Below are 23,101 nucleotides of genomic sequence, written 5' to 3'. Positions count from 1 at the left end.
GCTCCTGCAGGCTCTGGTGCTGTGATGTGCCCAGAGGAAGGGCATTTAGGATCTGCTTCCCCTGTCACTTGCCTTCATTCCACATTAAAGGAGCCGATGAGGTGGAGTTACTCCAGGCTTTCCTGAGTGTAAAATAAGTGAAGAATATGACCTTATAAATTCCAGTCTTCCAATCCCACAGTATATCTGTGCCTAGTGCAGAGGTTATGTAACTACCCCAGTTTTTGTGAGGCATTTTATACCTCTTTATACATGCAGATGATCTGAAACCTGTGTTCATATGTCAAGGGTAGGTCTGGGCATATGCTCAAATGAATTTGAGGTGCCTCAGCTCAACAAGTGGCCACTCATGAGCTGAGCTGCAGTATGAGCTCATGTATGCAGGCTGGGTATATAAGGTATCTTGATTTTACCACTTAAGAGGAGAAATGTTTTCTTATCAAGGCTCAGCTGATGAGCAGTAACTTCTCCCTCTATGGAAACTTGACAGTGTCTGATAATGCAGCCACTGTGTACTTGGATTATGAGGATAGACAAGGTATTTCTCCTCAAAGTTCTTGGAGTTTTAAGGAGGTCATGTAGCAGGTGCTACATGACTGCAAGTGGTTTGTTCTGTTGGAAGCAGGAGCAGTGCCAGAAACCAAGAGGAATGATCATTTTAATCTTTTATATGTGAAAATTCAGATAGATATCTGGAAATCATTGATGTCATAACTCCCCCTTTTCAAACTCTTTCTTCATTTTTTTTTTTTCCCTAGGTATAATTGATTTCCTTGTGAGCCACCATCCTATTGCAAAAGTACTGAGAGACCACCTGGTCTTCAAGATTGCACCCATGCTCAATCCTGATGGAGTTTACCTAGGAAATTACAGGTATGGTGTGAGATATGAATCTCTGTGGTTTATACCTGCCTTATACACCTTGTGTTGCTTAGTCACAGAATCTTATGTGGCTTGTTTCAATTAATTCCTCTTCAACTGGAGATTCTCATTTGTCCATATGCTTCCTGGAGTTCCTGTCAAGGAAGGGGGCTCACAATAGCAAATTTCTTTGCTCCAAGAGCTAGGGAGCAACTCTTCAAGATAGCAGGGTATCTACTCTGCAAGCCTCCTCTAAGAGTGGGAGTTAATGTCGGCTTAGAGTTAGACCTTAGCTGTGTTTTACAAATGCATTCATTATGCTGCTCATCAGCTTCTATGTAAATGTGTCAGTCAATCACAGTTCCCTTAAACTACCCAGATCATCCATTAAAGTCACAGATTTCACTCTGTTATTGTACCAGAGATGCATGGAATGGAATAATCATTCCACCCTACGCTAATTTTGCTTCATTTTAGTATTTGAATTACTACTTTACTACTTCCTCTGTTGAGATCGTATTCAGATAATCTTTTGTTTTCCCTAAAATTGTTTGCTCTTAATGCATTTATTTACAAAATAAATGTGCTGCTGGAGGTGATAATGAAAAGCAGTTGATTAGTTGATGATTTGTTTGTGGGGGCAATTACATGTACCACACAGTTCTCTGGAGAAGCCCCTGAGAAATGTAATATACTGCATGCGGTTTTGCTTACAGTGCAAGACTAAATAGCACAATTCACTCTGTAGCCAGGCTACCTTGAGCTTTGATCTAATTAGATATTGCATTGCTAAGCAGAATAAGACTGGGTTATTGTAAGGGTGAGGAGACCACTGAGGAAGAAGCTAGAAGGTGCAGAAAACAGGGCTGCTGGCAGTTCGTTGTTGAGGGAACAGCCTCATGTTGTGCCAGAGGAGTTTTAGACTGGATATCAGGAAAAAATTCTTTACTGAAAGAGTGGTCAGGCACTAGAACAGGCTGCCCAGGGCAGTGGTGGAATCACCATCCCTGCAAGTATTCAAAAAACTGCGTGGATGTGATGCTTAAGGGACATGGTTTGGCAGTGGACTTGGCAGTGCTGCGTTAATGGCTGTATTCGATGGTTTCAGAGGTCTTTTCCAACTTTCATGATTCTATGATATGTGCTCCTTATCCCTCCTGTGCTGTACTAATTACTAAACTCAAGTAGTGGGGAGTTGCATGGGTGATTTCAACAGCGGTTATATACGTTTTAAGTGAAACTTCTGAGAACACATGATCTCCTTCCAGCTGCAGTGATACTCAGCTCTTGGCAAATCCAAAATCAGATAGTGATATTGCAGTAGTGGAGTCTGCCAGCAGTGGGAATTTGTCAGAATGTGTCACCACACAGGAATAAAGCCCTAAATTGTCTCTAGACTCTGATACTGCATCATTTTCCTCTGTTCCAGGTGCCTTGCACATAAGCAATTCCAGTTGCAATTAAGCAGTTTTTCCCCATAAATTCACTTGCCCTGTAGGTTTTTCCCCTGCACTATTATTTACAGTTTTTGAGAGGCATGCAGCTTTACAGACATGCATATGGCTTATAACTTGAAAAGCCTTTGGGGAACCCAGGTACTATGAAAGGGCATGAGAATTAATTTGGAATTGCTGAGCCCGATGCTTTGCTATTGGTTTAACTTTTCATGATATGCAGGATTTTCAACCCTCCTGAACTAAAGAGACTTTTAATGAGGTAGTTGGAAAAACATTTGATTTTCTTGCAATTCTTCACTGTATTTACAAATGGCCCAATGTAACTAATAACTTAAAAATTAGGGTAATAAGCAAAATGCTACCTATTATCTTGAGAAGAATATTAAAAAGCCTAGTAATGTGCCAGCATTGCAGTTAACTAGTGCTGAGTGAATAATTTACAGCAAACACTTTATTTCCTCCTCATACAAAATCCACAAGCACATCACAATTTATTTACTTGAATTTAGTGGATGAATTTCTAAAAAAATCTCTAAGGATCACTTGCTTGTATTTGAAAATTTAACTCTGAGGCTTTTCAGCGATTGGCTAGATAACCCTGTTTCATCTCTTTTGGTCTTTGTTCAGATTAGCACATAAATAGGACTTTCAGAAGTCTTCCACGTAGTGTGGTCTAACACAGATCTATTGGCTGGGGACAATCCTCTGCTTTTGCAAACAGGGGTGCCATATGCAGCAAGAGCAGCTTTAGGCATTTGAACTTCTCCTTCCTGTTATCTCCCTCTTTCTCAAAGCAGCAGCTGGTGACTATTTCTTTGGTTCATTGAAGGTTCACATTCAGAGCTATGCAAGCTAAGATAATGAAATGGGTAATTAAACCTCATGCTTGAGTTTGTAAATTGATCTCCTGCCAGTGTGAGAGAGGGTTTTTTTTTTTCACCCCACCAGTACACAGCTTTGCACAATTGGCCAAGTACACTGTCGGATGCACTTCACTGTCCTCTGAAATCCCAGGCACAGTGGGCACCATTAAAAGCCTGAGTGTGTCAGCAATTCTCATGGACGGGATGGGATGTACCAGTTCTCCTGAGATCAAAACCAGAACTAACCACTCATTTACCCAGGATGATATGGTGACAGTTGGCTGATGAGATTTACTTCATTGTCACTTTTGGGGATGCACAACTTCGACCAAGAATGTGGGTCCTGTGCTCTCCTCCAGAATCTGTGAACTGAGGTTTAGGAGTTTAAGCCAAACCTGCAACAATGCTGCCAAGAACTGCCTGTTTTCTATAAACTCTTGCTCATTCTCAAGAGAACAGACCAAATGGGTTGTGCCTCTAGAGGGACTTTCGTGTGGTGAAATGTTCATAACCAGCAACAAGTGAGTTTAATATTGCAGCCATAAAGCACAAGTGCTCGGAGCACAGACACATCTGCGAGGAAAATTGTTTATATGTCATGTGTACAGTCAGGTGGCTCTAAAAGAAATGGTCATGGAAATGGATGTCAGTGCTCAGTTTATTCAGATGCATGGAAATAGGGTGCTAAACTTTACGGATTTATTGAAGTTTATGCGAGAATTTGAGAATTTGTGGACCCATACAGTGAGGAGTGGAAAGACAAAGTGTCCTGTGGGACACACAAGGGTGATTAAGCATCCCTTCTACTTTAGAATGTCTGGAAGGTCTGTACACAATTTGAAAAAAAAGTTGGGTTGTTTTGTTTTTTTTTAATAAATGGGAAAAAGTTGTAATTTGATTGCAATCTTAGGACATAAGTTTTTATTTAATAGAAAGGGAACTAGTATGGTTCTATCTCTTAATAACTTAAGTCCATAAACCAAGGGAGTTGGTGAAATTACCTCTACTTGACTTGATTTTCAATGAAATTTCCGACTGACTGTTTAGAAACCAGAATATGTAATTTTTGTTTTCATCTGTTTCTTTCTGAGAAGAAGTGAAAAGTGAAAAATCACGAGCAAACCACACTACAGTAAATCAGAGTGGGCTGGGTAGGAGTGTTGTAGGGATAAGGTGCAGAGAAGTGGAGCTCTCAGAGTGCAAATTCACCTGCAAGCCAAAGTACTGAATGGCTAACTGGGATTGCACCTCCTTGCAGTGCTACCTGTTTGCTGTTTTGCTGGCATCATACTTTTTTGTGAGGATCACTACTACACTGAACTCTCTCTTCAGTGAAAAAAAAAAACCCTCCATTGTCCTTTTCTTGCCACATGAATATCCCCAACTTCTCCTAACATAATGATAGGTACCTGCCACACTGTGGCCAAGGATGAAGACAGACTTCATCCTTTTCTTGGTGTCTTTAAAGCTTGGTATTACTGCACTTCTAAGTGTAACTGGCTTTAGAATTACAGTGTGTAAAAAAATGTTATGCCACATGAACTTGTTAATTAAATTGCTCAGGAAGATGCTATCGGTTGACCCAGCTAAAATAATGAGTCTTCAGCATAATTTGCCCTCTGTTCTAGCTGGCAACTTGTCCTCAGCTCTCATCTAAATTGAAAGACCCCTTTTTCTGGTATTGCATGACTTGATCTTTAGCTTTAGTTTGAAAGAACATGGCCCAAAAATAAAAACATTTGTGTGTTTCTCCATAACACTAATCTCACCCTCTCTGATAGATTAAACTGTGAAACAGCTTTAGGAAATAAAGGAAAACTAGTTCAGAGAAGAGAGATTTCTTGACTTTTCTCCCTCTGTTTGCAGTATAACATTATCATCTTCTGAACCTATTGCCATCCCCAGGGAGGTTGGGATAGACTAAGGGGAAAAAAAAAAGTGTTCTTGGTTTAAAAGTCGTGCATCCCCAGGCTTGGCCTGAACTTTCCTTTATCGAGAGCTTGTTCTTAAGCTGGCATTCTGCAGCTGAATGCTGAAATGTGTCCCTGCAGGCGAGATGACTGTACCACACCGCCTTAGATTAGTTCCAATTTGTCAGCCTCACCTTTCAGAGACGAAATCCTATACTGGCACCAAAAGGGATGTGTTGCTTAGTCTGGGCAGCTCTTCACTGAGGTATCCCAGAAATGCCATGTCAAGGCAGTTGAAATATCCTGACCATTCTCTAAAGGCTTTGTCGCACGACCTAGTAAGTCTTCCCGTTCTTTGCCGTTTCTGGGTTGCCTTCACTTGGACAACTGTGACAGTATCAGCCTTTGGTAAATTAAAGCCATGAATTGGCTGAAATGTTCTGAACTGTCATCATTACTGTATCCTTCTTGCTTGATTGTAGGGACTGCAACAATTTGTGTGAATGGGGAGAAGAGGGCACGTGCTGATTCTAATCCTTTCTCATTTCACTGTCAGGGACAATATTTCTGAACTCAACACAATTTCTACTGCTCGCTGGTGTGAGGGGTTAACAGAGTAATTTGTTGGACAGAAAGGAGGCCAGCTCTACCCAGACTGGAAAACCAAATTCAACATAAACAGTGTCAGTATCCTTATGAAAGCTGTGTTGGGATTAAATGTTTTGAGCAACTAGTATATTTTTGCCCCAGAAATGTAGTTTTGTAAGGACTAAAATAGCTTGTGGAAAGGAGTTGAATTTAGTAAATTGTTTCAAGTGAGAAAAATTATCTGGGAAGGCTTGGGAAACGTTTTGAATGATTCATACCAGCATTCTTTTGTTTCTGTTTGTTAATGGCATGATTTATTTAAAAACTGTCCTTTCCTAAACATTTGTTTTGAAAGACTTGAAATACAAACAGAAAACGAGGCTTTGGACCTGGTGAAACACTTCAATTTATCCTTAATAGGTTTTTGTGGACTTTATTTCTGTGACTCTAGAAACAGTCAAAAGCTCAATATTCGTGTACACTCGTAACTTATGAGGATTTTTTAACAGTAAATGCACATGTGGACTTTATCCAAATTTTTTTAACTATAAATCAGAGCTGTATGTTGTAACAATGAGGAGTTTTGATTTTGATCTTTGATAATATCACCCAGGGGGATACACCTATACCTACACACATATATATGTGTGTGTATGTACATTCACAGTGACTGGGTATGTTATGTGGTTCTTACTGTCACTTGTTCAGTTGTGAGACACGGCTATTCATGTGTATACTGTCATTTGCATAAAGCCTCTTCGTTATTTTTCACCTATTTTTCTGGAGGGGAAGGTGTTTTTTCTTAGCTTCATTTAATACATGTGAAAGTCATGCGTTGCCTTGAATTGAAAAACAGAGTATCCATCTCAGATGACAAGATGAACCTCTCAATGGAGTTTATTTTTCCTAATTAGGTGTTTGTCATTGTGTATTCTATATAACAACATATAAGTAAACAATCACGGACCTTTTGAATAAATTTATTGGTTTTATTTATGTTACTGGGCATAAAAAATCTATAATTACCAGGTACAGCCGCAGCATAACTGGTATTTAATGACAATTACTTTTTGTTACCATAGAAATGAGTCCAAAGTAGTTACCTATAATTTCTCATTTCCAAACCTCACACATGTTGTATTGCGGTATTACCATAGTAATTGCCTATTAGTCATCATAAAATAAGCAGTTACCCAGAAGATATCAGGATAGTGTGAAATTTCTCATCTCATTCAAAACTTGCAGCACATGCCGCTTCTCGTCTTCCTTTAGTGGGATTTTTGCCTGAATGACAAAAATGTCCGTTGTACAGGAACCCAAGGGAAGGAGGGATGTGATTGAGAGAGAATTGTGCTCTATAAATACACCAAGTCAGGGAAAAGTATGTTCCATCCCCTGAAAATATAGAACTATTTCTCATTATTGAAAAACAGGCATTTTTCAAGCCCGTGAAATGGAGACTTGTTCCTTGCCGTGAATTTCCTATGTATTTATTCTTTTCCCCAATTCAGTTGTGACCAAAGCAGAGGTGACACACCTTGGGGAGGGGATGGGTCTGTGAGACCACCTGTGCTGTGTCAGTACAGCCCAGTATCCACTAATGCAGCAGTGGTGCAGGAAGCATCGTCCACTCCAGCCTGCTGTTACCTTCATGGACTTTTCCTGAGTGGCCCCTCTTGCACCTTGTTTGACATTTTATCTTAGATTACATGTTATTGAGGCCAGTGAGTCTCTCTGTGCCTGCCTAGATCACGTTTAATATCAACTGTGGGCTTGAGATTCCTGGGATTACAGGACTTGCTGGCTGCAGGTGCTGAAGGCGTTACCTGCCCCCTGGTAAAGTGGTGGCAGCTGAACTCTTCTGCTCCCTTTCCAGTTTCAGAATTGGAAATCCAGGTGGCTTTCTAATGCTTCAGTGTCTTTTGACATCCTCTTGGATTAAAAACATGGTTGTGGCTAGGATCAACCACACTGAAAAAAGGGGGAAAACAAACAGAAAGAGACCTGCTACAGTGAGGGAAAGGCCATTTCTGTGTATTGCCTTCTCCCAGGAGGCTGGAAGCAGAGGCATAACAGAAGATTTGTCCTCCCCAGCTCTTGTCTGGCACTGAGGACGGGTCAGGAATCTTCTCTTCTGTCTGTCTTTCGCGTCTGGTGTGTGTTTGTGTCTGGTTTGAATCTCCCAGCTCTTGTGTTGTGGCACGTCGGGGCTCTGGGAAGCAAAGTCTGGGGTGGATCTCCAGTTGTGGCACAGGTGTGCTCTGGGCAGCAGCACTGGAAAAAACCAGGGAGGCAAGGGAGCAGCAGAGTTTTTCTCCAGCCCTTACATCCATCTGGCTCAGAGCATTGCCATTCCTTTCCTACCTGGAAGTTTTCTGACCATTGTGGCTTTTATTGCCCAGAGAGTGCTGTCATCACCAGACAGTTACAGGGTTGCTGCTTTGCTCACCATTACTTAAAAAAATCTTCCTTGTAAAAAAGTTGTCATCCTTTATCTTAAAACAAATACTAGGTTTGCAAAAGGGTTCCTATCTACTGCCACTGAAAATGCTCTTTATATTGATGTGGTAACTGCTCATTTAAACCATATTACAGCTCCTGAGTATTTTTCAGTTGCTATTGATGTGACAAATTCTCTTGCACAGAGGACTGCACCAATCAATAGAGTCAGTATATGTGCTTTAACAACAAAGCCACATGCCTTGGGGTTCCAGTTGAATCTGAACCTTTTAGTAGCATTGAATAAAGCTGTATTTATTTTGCTTTTGGTGCAAGGAATAAAAAAAATCCGAACCCAACCTAATTTAATACAACTTGTTGGAAAGGTTTGAAGGCAGCATTATGGGGCCATTTTCACATGTGATGAATACATAACTAGTGTCAGAGCTGCTATTTTGTTTTTGTAAGTGAATTCTTCTCTTTTAGTTAGATTGATCTGGAACTACAGAGTAGCCTTTTATTTTTAGACAAGCGGGGAGAGAAGTCATAACGAGAAATACTGAAATCATAGCTTTTTTTATGGCTACCACTATTCCACTGAGAATGAGATAAGATATCCTTAAAGAGACAGGGCTATTTATTTTCCATTTAAATAGCACCATTTGTGATTATTACCTTTGAGCCGTATGCAGAGAATAAGCACCCAACTCATTAATCCCAGCGAAGTCACTCAAAGTTTTGTACCTAAGTGCCATTTATGTCTCTGAGTTGCTGTAGGAGCCTATTCTTGACCTTCACTGACTTTATTTTTTTGCATTCTTTTATCTCCTAGAATGTACTTGTAATTAACAGGGATCTCAATGTCAGTTTGGTTGACATATTTGTTTCCTTTCCTCCCCACCTAAATAGCTGATCTCGGGTCTGAATAATCTCATCTGGGTGTTTTAGCTTTACTTTCAGTTAAGTAACTAAACATACTGGGCTTTCTTCTCTTTTTAATTTCTTCTGTAAGTCTGACTTGTATCTCTGGTGATTTGAGTTCTTGTTCATAGCAGCAAACAAAGGACCAAATTCTCCAGTGAATTGTTTTGTTTAGTTTGGTTTTGTGTCTTATTTGTGTTTTTATTATTGTTATTATTATTATTTCAATTCTGCAAATGGCTTAGTAAACTTCAGCCAACGTGTTCTAGATCTTTGTTTTGGTTTATGCATCTGCAATTTGGCAATAATTAGGTTCAGATATCTAAAATTAGCTGTGGAGCGACATTTATCAGCGTGCGTACAAAACCTGTGTTGCATTCCTGGGCTTTGAGGAGCTATGTAGGTACCAAGCAGCATTGTTCAGAAAAAAAGGCATCTTTAAATACACCCATGCAATCAAAACAGGGCTTTATTGTTAGTCTTGCAAGTGAGAAACTGAGCTGAGCTGGTCTCTGTCTAATGACATAATGAGCCGAGCTCTACTTCTCCAGCAGTAGTTGCCAGGACACAATCCATGGCATTTAAGAGCTGATACAAAAGACTGGAGGGCTGTTCCCAAAAGGCTGTTTGCCAGACACGGGAAGTTATGGGGGTGACACAACCCAAGAAATATGCTGTGTATTCTCAAGTGCCATCTGCTGGTACTGTTAACTGAGCTCTTTCCAGCGACAGGTGCAAGGCATGCCTGCATCTGGCTTTTTTTATTGGTGGCCTGAAGGCAGCTGCCTCCTTACACGGCACATATTGTTGGCTTCTAACACGGGTTGCCCCAAGCTGCAAGTGCACCAAAGCCATCCTCCCACCCCAGCAGTTGCCATCAGGATGCTGTGCCAAACTGCCTTGAAAGAGGGGAGGTGGCAGTGCAGTGTCAACAGGCAGGAAGGATGTCCATTGGCTGCTTATCCCAAGAGGATACGGTCTGGGATAAGGAAAGTGTTCGTGTAGTTGTCAGCAGTGGGGACAACTCCCATTCCAATTCCCAAGGCTTTGTCTCCCTTCCCCCAAATGAAATTAGTGGTACTGTTGCCTTGCTGAAGGTCCACTTCAGGGAAGTGCTCAGAAGTGGCACTTGCAGTGAAGGCTGTGCCTCAGGAGCATGAGTTGATCCTCCGTGGGTTTTCTTCCCCTTCTGCCTTTGCCCTTGTTTAATTTTCCCTCCTTAACACAACCCATTTACATGAGATCACCAGCAACTAGTGATCACTCCCAAGATGTCTGCAGGAGCCTCTTTCCTTGTAGTCAAGCTGTATCATATTATACAAGTGAGGGGTTCAGTACTCACCTTCAGTTCACCAGGAAAAGATTTATCACCTGTCAATAGAAAAGACCGATCTTCCTGTTCCAACTGCTGCTATGTGAGTGGGGAAGGGGAAACACCATCCAAGTTATCAGGAAAACAATAGCAGCCTAAGGGAATGTTTGTTTAGGTTCCATTTTTGTTGTTTTCTTTTCCTGGGTGACAGCTGTTCTTTTATTTTTTTTTATTTTTGAAATTGCAGCACTTAAAGTGATGGCAGCTTGCTGTTTAATTTATAATATTGGTCCTAAGGGCAGTGTTGTGTAACGTCAAAACAATCCTGAGACAAATCTAAATAATAAGCATTCATTATCTAAACCAATATTGTATTAATAAAACAAGACTAAATAATTTGAGGATGTGTATAACTTCTGAGCAGTGTAAAGGCAGACACCTGCCCAAAGTTCCCACTCATGTGTCTTGGACACCACTTTAACTCCCAGATACTGTAATCTCTTTGTGACTTGGAAGAGCCTTGTGAAGTATCTCTAACTGGTTCAGAGTTCTGATGTTTCTGTGTTTGGAGAAGAAACTTTTTTTTCTCGGCTTAATTCTCATAGGAGAAGTCTCCCAAAGGAAACATGGTTAAGTGTGGAGTTTCAGGAACTTGTGAGGTGTTGAGCTCTTGAAAACTAGTGCTGGTGCTCATTTGAAAATTTAGGTTGTGGTTGTAAAGGAAACTTTATTTAGCTACTAGTACACAACCCTTTTCTGCTGAAGCAGGGAGAGATTGGGGACTGCTGTTTCACAGCTGCTTTAAGCTAAGGAAGATGTGTGCTGGTACCCAAAGGGGCAGTTAAGTTCTGTTTCCCTCCTGGCTGTGCATCCCTGCCACCTCCTTTTTGCCAGGACTGGTGCTTGTGTGGCAGTGCTCTGAGCTAGAAAAAGGACCATTCCTGCAGAAAATCAACCTGACAAAACAGTTTTCACTTGGGTCCCTGTGCAGCCAGAAAAATGGGACCAAGACAGGAGGGATTCCTTTTTCATTGCAACTAGGGTGTAGATGGACATAAAGCAATTTCGAAGGCAGAGCATAAATGTAGGTGGCTGTTGTGCAATTATTCTGGGAATCTTGGAAGTGAAAGACAATGGTAGATTTCTTAGATGGTTTTTGGTGTGTTCAAATGTAACCATACCTATATGATCTCTTTCTTAGGATTATTATTTGCTAAGAGCAGCAAATGATTGTTTACACTACTTGGTAACAAATTGGGTGACTTGGCATGTCCATTCAGGAAAACAGGGACTTTGTGGTGTCAGAAGCTGAAAACAAGCTGTTTCCATGCAACTGTTGTACCCCATTATGTACACATGGTGAAGAACTGCCCACAAAACCCTTTCCTCTCCGCTCCCTATAAATACAGAAGCCATCATAGCTGTGCTGGTATGGCAGAGGGAGCAATTAATCTCATAGCAGATTACTTCTCTGCTGCCCCTGGCACCAGGCAGAGGGGGGATGTCAGGATAGGCTGGGAGGAGGTAGATGTGACAGCTGATTGACAGCTGATGGCTTTGCCTGGTTGGTGCCGAAGAGCTGGAGGAAGAGTGCTCTGCCAACATGGAGGAGTTGGGATCAGAAAGGGGATGTGACACTTCAAGCCACAAAAGCATTAGCCATCTGTGCCAGTGTGAGTGGGACAGGTATGCTGCCTCCTTGTCCCCTCCTAGGCAGGAAAGGATGTATATTAGTAGAAGTATTTGTGACTTAAGACGCAGCTCCTCGGTGTTAACCCAGCTCCCCAGGGAAGAGAAGTGCTTATTTCAGGTTGCGCAGATCATAAACCTGCTGCCTTGTGTGGCGCGTGTGCTCTGAATACTAATGCTGCCTCTCCCCTTTCTTTACTGCCATGGCCATTGGGCTGATGTATTGTATAGATTATACAATGATAATGGATGGGGAAGGGGAATTTCGTCTGTCTCTTTAACCAAAATATGAGCAGTAAATCCTGCCAGTTTGCAGAGAACAGCTGGATTTCTAATAACACTGGAATGCTGTTGTGATGGTTGTGGGTGGGGAGTGGGTTTGGCTGCCCCCTCCCTTTTATCACTGCCATTCAGACATTCAAATGCTTGCAAAAGGACTGGAGCTTTCCAATGCCCTGAGACTAATGCAGCATTTATCCTGGGAGTCTGCCAGTTCTGTTGGATCTTGGAAAAGCCTGACCCCTCTTTGGTGCCTCTCCACCGTGCCCAGGGGAAGATAGGGAGGCAGGGGCCTTGCATTTGATTTTCCAAGTAACAGCTGAGTGAGAGAATGGTGTTTTCTTCTTTACAAGACCAGTCTTTACTCACTGAGTAGGCTGAGCTGTGATACGATACTCTGCAAAGCAAGGGGTGAGGTGCATCCCAAAAGGGCTTATGCTAAGGCTGTATCTTTGAGACTCTCAAGAACTGAAAGAAGGATGTCACAGAAATAGGCAAAGCCTATCAGACTGGTCACATTTTGTATTATTAATAATAATTTTTGTATATTAATTTGAATTGAAATAGGTCAGCAAGGAAGCCTGAATGTTCAGATGATCAGTAGTGCATTGACACTGCAGTGCTGACCAGAAGCCCCAGTCCTGTTCTGCTAGGTGCTGTACAAGTATATCATAAATGATCCTCACTTTCCCAGAGTGCTTTCAGAGCTAAAAGAGTATGGCACAGCAGGAGGACAAGGCAATCAAGCAAGCTGTTATAGCAGGGGAAGACAGAGCACTAAATATAATAGGATGAATAGTGGTAGTTTTTTTTCCTTTTTATGTTTTTTTTTTTTCCCCTCTGGTTGGTGGCAGGGAACACAATAGCAAACTATACAATCGGGCTGAATAACCTTCGTATATCAACTGAGAGTAGGACTACTCTAAATTTGGTGAGCCCAGGGAAGGAGCTTTCAGTGACAAAATGCATTTGCTGAGGATGGTTGACCCAAAAGGTGGGTTGCTTCAGAGCAGATTACTTTTAGATGTTCTGTTCTCCTGTTCTTTACTCCTTGCACAAAACTGTGGAGCTATACTCAGCTCCCTGTTCAAGCACCATTTACATTCTAGCACCAGGATTTTTGTTATTCTGTTGCAGCTGAGCAGTATTATGGTTCTACCCATTGTTTTACATCTGGATTAAATTGTCATTTTGTGCATCTGGAGGTACGTTTGTTCAGTAGGTTTTGGAAATCCACAGATGTTCAAAGCCCAGTCAATCTTTTGGCAGTGCTTGCAAATGAGGAAGCTGCACAGTGAAAATATCTATTCCATGCAAGTAGTCGAAGCAAGTTTTGTACCCCAGCAATTGTCCTTGGATACATCTTCTCCCTGCTCTTCCAAAACTGAAAAAAAATCAATTCACAAGCTGCCAGTCAACCCCATTTACTTTTACTGTGCCTTTGCTAACCTTCTGTACATTTTCAGCTGCGAAAATCTTCAATGTTTTTAATTCTTCCATTAGGGTTTACTTTTCCTCCTGCTCTTGATGTGCAAGGAGGAACTGACGCTGGCATAGGTTTGCTCTTGATATCTCCATCTTGCTGATGCTTTGCTAACTGGTGTGAAAGAAAGACAGGTCACGAGGAGATACGCTGTTATCAGTATGGGTGAGAGGCAAGTGCAATCCTGGCAGACAGTTCTTTTTCCTTACATTGGTCACCTTTTCAATTACAGGTCTGATCTGCTAAAGTTTTGTCATTCTCATTCTAGTTTCTGTTAATGAAATGCATTTAACTGTCAGCTCTTGTTAACAGTAACAACACAACCGAGGATTCATAAATTCCCCTGGAAGTCAAATGACTGCTACCTTAGAAGAACTGAGTCAAGTTCTTTTTCGTTTTGAAGCTGGAGGAGGAGACAACCACAGCATTCTTGATCCAACCAGCTAGAATATTTTGAACAGTGAATCTATTTCAGACTTTTATTTCTGGAAAAAAAAAAATCTGTTTCTAAGAATCCTGGGGTTTTGTGTCCCTATCATCACTCAATTGTGCTCTTTGTATCTTGTATCTGTCTCAAATTAATGCTTGTTATCTGGCATATTCGGAAATTCAACTTTTTAAGAGACAGTAAGTAAGACAGTTAGTGCCCTCCACAGATGTATAAACAGTTGTGTTTGGCACAGGTTCAACCTGTTATGAAGAACAACGAGAATGAGGAGAGTTTTAGAAAACTTGTCATATGACTAGAAAGTCCTGGAGCTTAGTTTGTTTAGATTAGCAGACAACAGGTTATGAATGAATGACATGATCTGAGATCGTGTGTGGGGACCCATTGGTGTGTGATCTGAGTCTGAGTACATACATGAAGAACATACCAGCATGGAGTAACAGGAAGGTAACTTTTCAGTACTGTAGGGGAGGGCATAAAAGAGCTGAATGTCTTGACACAGCTGTTAAAAAATGAAGATTCAAGTCCATGAGGGGATGGTAAAGACTGTGGTGTATTTTCCCTGATGGACTGTATTTGTTTGAAATCAAAGTATTTTCTGTTTGGGGTTTTGTTTGTTTTCTTTTGAGAGTTTTTTGGTTGCTTTTTGGGGGAGAAGGGTGGTTCAGTTCTTTTGTGAATGGGAACAGCTTCAGAGGACGTCTTTGTGTGTGAATGGTAGATCAGCAAAGATGATCACAGTAGCCTCTTTCTGGATTTAAAATGTATGATTTTCAAACTATCGTATAGCACTGATAGTTTTCTTTTGCAAGAAGTCTATATACCCAATGATTTCTTGGTCTCTCTTAGAGTTAAAGGCTTGTTTGACTGGAAAAATTTGACACAGTGCATACAAACTAAGTAATTCAATCTAATTGAAGTATTCTATGAGTTCTGGAGAGAATTTTTTCCTTTCAAATGACAAAGTCTGTTAGATTCAGTGGAAGTTAAAGGCTTCTTCTTTCAACTCTGCAATGCAGAGGGGTTTGCTGTTTGGTATCATGTAAGCTTAATAGGGTAAGGAAGAAACATCACAAAATAAAGCATCATACTTCCTCAGAAAAGCCAGTTAACTTCTGCTGATGCCTCCCTAAACACTTGCCTTAAACAGAAGCTGTTGGGCTGAAGATGTGTAAACCCTGTAGTTGTTCCAGGTCTGCAGGAGCAGGAGAAAAGTCAGCTTTGACCATTTGATCATTGCTGGCATGAGCAGAAATTGTTTTTTACCTGCATGTTCCTCAGTGACAGTTAAGTTCATTATAGATATGGTTCTTTATTTAAGGTCAAACATGGGAAAAAAAAGTCTTTTTTTATTGTAAAGATACAATCTCTAATCTCTAAAATAAAAGGCTGATGCATGGAGTTTGGAATAGCTATTTAAGTTGGAAGCAGGCCATGACTAAGTGCTGGCATGAACAAAGACAAGAATGTGGCCACGCTCCTTATAAATGGATCTCTCGGATAGCCCACATCTCTTTTATCTAGTCTTGGAAACAATACTGTATTTTCCTATATCCTGGGACATAAATTGTATTAAACTCTGAGCTCTTACATGGTCTCAATGTGACTTTGACCACTGGTCAAGGTGAAAGGTTATATTGAGTTCTGTCAGGAACAGAGTATTTTGTCTTTGGTCAACTTAATTAAAGTGACCACCCAAATTTCTCCCTGTATATGTGTTCACACCACTATATAACTGAAGAAGTTATCCTGCAAATTAGAATTACTACCAACAATGGTAAACTGATAAAATACAGTTAAAATGCTAAGTGGTGAATTACATGATTGGAATTACTTTAACAGAATTGGTTGATAGTAAAAGCTCATGTCTCTTAATCGGTACTTCCAGAAAACTGCAACAGAGATGGAGTCTGAACATTAATTCTGTGCTTTTCACATGCTCCTGGCCTTTTTCACTCCATCCTGCTGGAGCCAGACAGTGCATATATACCTGTCTGGACAGTCCTGTTCTATTCTTGAGGAAATCCTTAGGTCTGCTCTGGATCTGGGGGCTTGTGGTTTTCAGGTGGCTGAAGTTTTGGTTGCTGACCCTGAGATATGTCAAAGGCTTCTGGAGTCCAGATGAAGAGTGTTTAGCAATTTTTAATATTACAGGTCCATCTATAGCACTTCCCAAATCAGACAGTGAAAGAGTCTTGAAATTTTTGGCTTTAGAATTTAAAGTGTAGCTCCCCATTGATTCCATGGAAAGTCTCTACAGTTATTTGTGTTGCGAATTAAATAGAGGGGGAAGTGAATTTTCAGATGTATGAAGTTTCCTCTTCTGATTCCTCTCTTACTGCTTGTTTGCATTCAGATGAAGATGTATTGGTGGCCTGTTTGGCATTTCTCATCTCCCACAGCCACTGTCACGGGATTTTGTTCCTTTGCATGAATGAGTCTGAGAGGACAAGTGGGCCTAAACCAGCTGCAAGTGAAATTTCCCAAGGGGTTGCCTGCAGGCATAAATGCACCAATGTTGGGACCAGAGCAGCTGCCTCTGTCCTGTTAGCTGAGGATCTGGTTTGGGGCAGGATGGGGCATCTCAGGACACACAGCATAAGAGGAATGGAATTTGGAGGAGAGTGTTCAGCTGCAGGACACATTTATGACCTACTCTACTCTCTTTTTCTTTTTTTTTTTAAATTTTCTCTTGAGACTGTTACAATTCTCCCAAGAACCTCCTGAAATCCTGGGTTTCTGGATCAGTTTGTTAAAAAAAAAAAAAAGGAAAAAGAAAAAAGGAAAGAAAAAGGCAGAAATATTTGGCATTTATAGTTTAAAATGTTTCCTTTTGTCTAAAATTCCTTTTAATAAATAGAACTTTTCTGTGGATTATCAATTAAAAGAGTCCGAAAAAGCAGCAAAGAGCTTTCTGGTAAAGTCCAGTTTTCTAGGACTAGCTCTGCAGTTCTCCTTTGGCACGTAAGTCCATATAGTTCTACGTGAAGATGTATTTCTGGAAGCAGTTGATACCATAGCAAATAAGATCCCATTTGTTTCTGCAAGAAATTATTAGATCTGTGAGTAACAAGGACATAACAGTTCCATGTTTTAAGGCTCCACTGGAAACTATTTCTAGTTGTCCTAAAAGATCAGTGTGCTTTGAGTTGTTTTTAGAACACCCTTTATCCTGAATTAAAATGAAAAGAAGAAAAAGTCCTTCAGAGGGGGTATAATTAAATGGGCATTTGCCTGTGTAACACACCTCTGTAACTACTGTATGTAGAAGTCTCAGTCTTCTAATCTCCTGAAAAGTGGAGAAAAGGCCTTTAGAATATAGACCTGAACATGAGGAAGAAAGTGCTGTCATTTGCTTTTTTTTTTTTATCTCTTTAAAATACTGAATCCTCTGCCCAGAGATTAGGAGTGACGGTCTGGCTTTAGTGCTGTAATACCTAATTGAATCATGAGCCCAGGTGTAGTCCTGAGGGAGGACTTAGCACAAATTCTCATACTGATTTTGGCATTGTAATTACCTTTCAACCAATGACACTTCCTTTAATTTGAGTACCTGGACTGCAGCTACTCTGGGACATAGTTTTAAAGGTAACCTGTGCCTAATTCCCAGTGATTTCAGAACCATGTCATGGGACAGAACCTGCTAACAAGAAATTAAGAGTTAACTACCTTATGACTGGCAGACAAGACCTGATGTCTACCACCCAGAGCACATACCAAGTGTGAGCTCTAGTAGGAAATGACAGAAGATTGTCATTAGTGAGAATTAAGATTGTCATTAGTGAGAATTTCAGTGGCCATCCTTGACTTGAGAGGAGAATGAGTTCAAGAGAGCTTGGGGAATGACTGTGAGGAGCAGAACCATAATGACATTTGATACTCTGGCTTGTGCCTGGGCATAAGCAGAGGCAGAATGTAAGAGCCAAATATGCTCTGAGTATGGCTAAAGAAGAGAGGGGCCTTCTTTCTCTCTTTGTTCATCAGCCTGTGTTGGGGGTGATTTTTGTGCTGGTTTCTTTTACCAGGCTGATGTGTTGCTGCTACTGCTGTGCTTGCCACTATTTGATGTGTAAATACTGAGTGGAATGAATGTTAGATAGCTTTTATTACCCTGGGCTTATGTGACATCCTCCTGAGCTTTCAGGGAAGTTTGTACACTTGTTGGCTGCACTGAGATACTGAAAGAGCTCGGTTGGCCCACTGGGCTAATCCTGGGCTCTCACCTAGATAGCACATCTTGCTGCACTGACTCTGCTTTGGGAGGCTTAAATTGGGACCGTGGAAAAGAGAGGCAAAAATCTATCTGAGGTCTGGAAAACATATCTTGTAGTGCAAGATAAAGGAGATAATTCTTTAATATATAAAGCTGATACCACCATCATACACATGTTCAGTCAGAGGGGCCAGGCAGGCACTGACAACCTTAGCAGAGGAGGATATGGCAAAAATATTTGGAGACTGAAAGTTTCAAACAGGAAAGTAAACCTTTCAAATGGGGAAACAAGCTGCCAAGGCATGTATCAGATTGGTCGTCACCTGCAGGCCTCGTGAGATGACAAACTTTTTCCTCCATTATGGGGGTGACTGTAGAAGTTTGCTGTCATCAAATGGTCCATTGTTTAAAAAAGTCAGCCTAGATAAATTAAGAGTCTCCCCTGACTTTTCAGAGTATGTGAATATTCTGAAGTTCATCACAATTTTCAGGGCTCCTTGAAGTCTAGTTTTCTGGTCCAGTTCTGCATAATTGTCTAAAAGTCTCCTACAGGATCGTGCTCTACTCCCCAAAGCATAACTGTGTTTTGCAGTACTTGGCACCCTGCTGACCAGGGCTTCCTCTGATACAAAACTACATTGAGTAGAAATAGAAAACTTATGGACAGAAGGATACAGAGCTGCAGATGCAATAATTTTACTTGCTCTTGTCAGAGTACTGTTATAACAAGAAATAAAAATGAAACAACATTTACTTTACCCTTTTTCAGGGGCCAATAAAGTGACTATATTAAAAAAGAACCTTTTGTTTAATGTTCCATATTGCCTTCATTAACTTTCTTTACATTTCTTGTTTTATAAACCTTTAAATTGAAGGTGGGGCAGGGGAGAAGCATAAGGAGGACACATTTTGGAGGAACAAGAGCTAAGAGAAGTGTTCTCCCAACTATTATGCGCTCCACTACAACATCAGGAATGTTGCTGGCATTCCAGGTTGTGGCTCCTTGGATTAGAGATTTCATTAAAATCTTTTGTTGAAGAGCTTTTCAGATGAAGTTTTTCTCCGAAAGTCTCATTTCATCCAATTAACTTTTCTGTATCTTTGAAGTTCAGCCAAGATCAGTAAGACAGTGACTGCCTCTTCCTGGGAAGCGACATAAGTAGCACAGAAGTCATATAGGGTAACAAAGCTTTTTTTTACTGTAAAAGAAGGAGAGAGGATTTGAGAACCCTACAGGTTTGGACACCTTTTGCCATTTTTAAGCTTCATTGATTTGAGTGCTGTGGGAAGGCATTAGCCACTTGGGTTCTTTTTCAGTGGTCCTTTACTGTGCACATAAATTACAGCTATTAATGTGCTTTTTTTTAAGATTTATTTACTATGCAGCAGTGCTTTGTGTGCTTGCATTTTTAAGAGAGATGAAAGTATCTTCGTACACAAATTTCTTGGATATAGAGCAGTTTCCAATGGAGAACAGAACTGATACAAGAGAAGATGGGTCAGTGAACCAAAGCTGCTCTTGTCCTCCCCAAGGGGTAGACTCCCCAGAATTAACCTAATTATGGAGGGCACTGAGGCCATGAGGTTAACAACTGTTCAGGAAGAAACAGAGAGCTCCTTTAGGAGCTGAGGTTAGACTTTGGAAAGAGTTTCTCATGAGAGTATACAGGAGAATTGCTGTGCACATGTGCATGTATGTGTGTAGAATTCAGAACGAAGAATTTATATACAACAGCACCAAGGATGGAAATAGGTCAGTCGTTTTAGTGCTCTCTACGTGTTCCTTCTCTGTGACAGTTCTGAGTAGCAGTTGGAAGGCAGCCTGGGATTTCATTTAGAAGCGAGAACCAGAAGAAAAAGAAAAAAAGAAAGGAGGGGGTCATTTTGCTTGTTTTGATGCCCATGTGTCCCATTTTCAATTATGCCTCTCATCCACTCTCCCTGGGATACAGTGAGATGCCTGCAAATGAGCCATGAGAAAATTTCAAAGGTTTGGATGCTCCATTCGGAAAACTCAGTGAAAAAAAAACTGTGCACCTTGTTGGGGTGTAAAACTTGACTTGAAATTAGTTGAGGACAAAGTTTCCCTTGGGGTTTTAGTATTTTGAAAAGCCTGAAGGATTTTGTGTACCTGATTAGGGGGTTATTGTCTTCGTGTTGTCAGGTCTTGCCCTATAGATTCTGGACTTTGCTTAGTATGTATAGCACCGCCTACACTTTAAATACTTTTTTGAGTAGTATCCAGGTTTGGAATACTTTTGTTTAGCTCTTCGTCATCTAAAACTTAGTCATCTATTCTAGACTGGTGGCTCAGAGCTGTCTGTGGTCAGTGGGGCATTCCCAGAAAGCGATTTGTATCATCTACAGTAAGTGGGCTAAGCTGCCATATGGACAGATTCTGTAACCCTGTTAACTTGGGGCTGGGGTTTATCCTGCTTTCCTTAAGCTGTTTAACACGAGTCAGGAGATCTGCTGTCCAGCTGCCATAAATTTACTGATATCCACTGATATACAATTATCAACAATTGTACCAATTTACATTGACTGTGAATTTGGCCTTCTGGATTTTTTTTTTATTTGTTTATTCTTCTAAGAAAGTATAATAGTACCAGATGTAGCTAGCACTAACTAGACTCTAATTCTGACTCAGTAACCAAACGTGAATGGTCACTCTGATTGCTTATTAGTACTAAAGTGTTTAAGAACATGAGAACTGCTACAGAGGACCAAACCAACAGTCTATTTAGTATCTTGTTTGTGTTGAGCAAGTGTCCTATGCTGGCAGTGATATAATGTTTGCAGTAATGTGTTAAGTATGTTGTATGTTTGGTTGGTTTGTTTTTGGTTTTTTTTTCTCTATGGCTTCCTCCTTCCATTTATCTTTGTTTTAATTTTGAGATACTTTCAAATACAGTTTTACCTGTTTTTCACAATTTTGCCTGGAAATCCTGTATGTGTTTCGATGGAAACCACTATATTTGTAGCCTGAGTTTGGTTGACACCCTAGAAATAGATTTGGGAATCAAACTTTGGGATTGCTCCCATGCCCTGAATGTCACAAACAGTGGCACAGTAACCTCTGTGTACTCTGAGTGTCTCTGTCTCCTGGGTAGGCACTCTCTGCTTTTTGTGACCAGGTGTGTGCTCAGCTTCTCCTCCTTTCCACCTTTACCCCATTTATTCTCATCCTGCTTTTCATCACTACCTTATATTTTAGTCTCCACAGTCTTTAGATTCTTATGTTGATAACTGATCTACTGTTTTTGTATATCTCCCCCTTCCCCTGTCCCCTTGCACTGTGACTCCAACTCTTTTGCTCTCTTTTGTTGTAGTGTTTTTGCATCATTCATCTTCACTCCACCTCTGCCCACGAGTGTCAAATCTTATGGTGTGTGCACCTTCCATTTTGGCCAGGGCTGTCTGTTGCTCTGTGTAGTATTCCTTTTAATCCATTAAGTTTAAAAGTTTCTCTTCTGAAGTTTTTGTCATCTCCTCAAATGTAAGAGTGAACAAACAGCATGGCACAGTGGAGAAAGAAGCAAACAGGGCTAAAGAGATTTTTGTGATGTCAGATTTCGTCTCAAAATATTCCTTTCTTTTAACTGATAAAAGACAAATGTCCTCTGTTTGCAGTAGGACTTTGGGATTTTGCAATGTTTTGTTTTGTTTTTTCCAGTTTGGCCAAGCTGTGACCCAGGTTAATGATCCTCTTTTGCTGAGAACTGTGGCCACAGCAATGTCTGCAGAGCATGTTTAGTGCCAGTGCAGAGAAATAACGGTGTTGGCAAATGGAAGTCCTGACTTCAAGGGCTGGGGGGAGGTTAGAAGAGCTATGAACACAAATTTGGAGAGAGAGAGTTGTGGGGTTTTTGAGTATTGTCCCAATTATTGTGCTGATTGCCTCAGGTAAGCCACTTCTCAGTTTTCAGTGATATGCTTGTGTATTGTTTATTACTGGAAAGCAGTTTCAAATATTTCTGAAGGAGAAAAAATTTGGTAATTGGCCTCTTTTCTGCTTTACATCTTCTCTGAACCTCTATCTGATAGTCATCTTGTCAAAACTGTCAAGGGAAGTAAAAAGCAAACAGGCTTTTTAGCCAAAATAATTTATCTGTAAGTTAAGCTTGAATATTGCATTCTATGGAGTGGGGAGGTATCTGTTGTGCTTCGGGCAAGCAGTGCTCTTAGAGTTGGCTCATTTCCCTCCCCATACATACCAGTTTAGCTCTTTGCTACACTGGAGAGAGTATCAACACTCATTTTTTCTTAGCTTGGCTACAGTTGCCTGTCCCAGTCTAGGGAAAATTTTTTTTCATATCTGAAGATAATTTTGCTAACCTGGCAACCTGTGTCCACTCCTTGAATTTTATTTGCTATTTATTTCTGCCTCCATAATTACCTGTGAGAAAACATGAGTAAATTTGGAACTGTGTTTGCTTCAGATAAATAAGGCTTATTGAGATATCTGAAATCCTTATACCAGTATCCTGGATCTTAAACATTCAAATTAAATTCCTGTGAGGATACATGGGTTTTGCACACATTACTTATGGCTGAAGGTCTGCCTGGACTTGCTGTGGGAATGACCTTGCTCAGAACAGTGATGTTTCCTTTCCTGGCTGTAACCCAGAGGCATGC

At 40.7% G+C, this 23,101-nt stretch overlaps 1 protein-coding gene across 2 annotated transcripts in view; it reads left to right on the top strand.

Annotated features, from left to right (window-relative positions):
* The window catches only part of LOC127476644 (BEN domain-containing protein 5-like), a 906,516-nt gene that overhangs the window by 715,737 nt on the left and 167,678 nt on the right, over positions 1 to 23,101 (top strand). For both annotated transcript variants that reach the window (XM_051799779.1, XM_051799772.1), the window contains exon 8: positions 759 to 873. In XM_051799779.1, coding sequence (XP_051655739.1) covers positions 759 to 873 — 115 coding nt within the window. The remainder of the gene's footprint in view (positions 1 to 758; positions 874 to 23,101) is intronic.

The sequence above is a fragment of the Manacus candei genome, unplaced genomic scaffold (genome assembly GCF_025592945.1).
Source record: "Manacus candei isolate 608988 ecotype Guabito, Panama unplaced genomic scaffold, ASM2559294v1 h1tg000005l, whole genome shotgun sequence".
NCBI classification, from domain to species: Eukaryota; Metazoa; Chordata; class Aves; order Passeriformes; family Pipridae; genus Manacus; species Manacus candei.
This window is presented reverse-complemented; position numbering and strand designations above follow the sequence as displayed.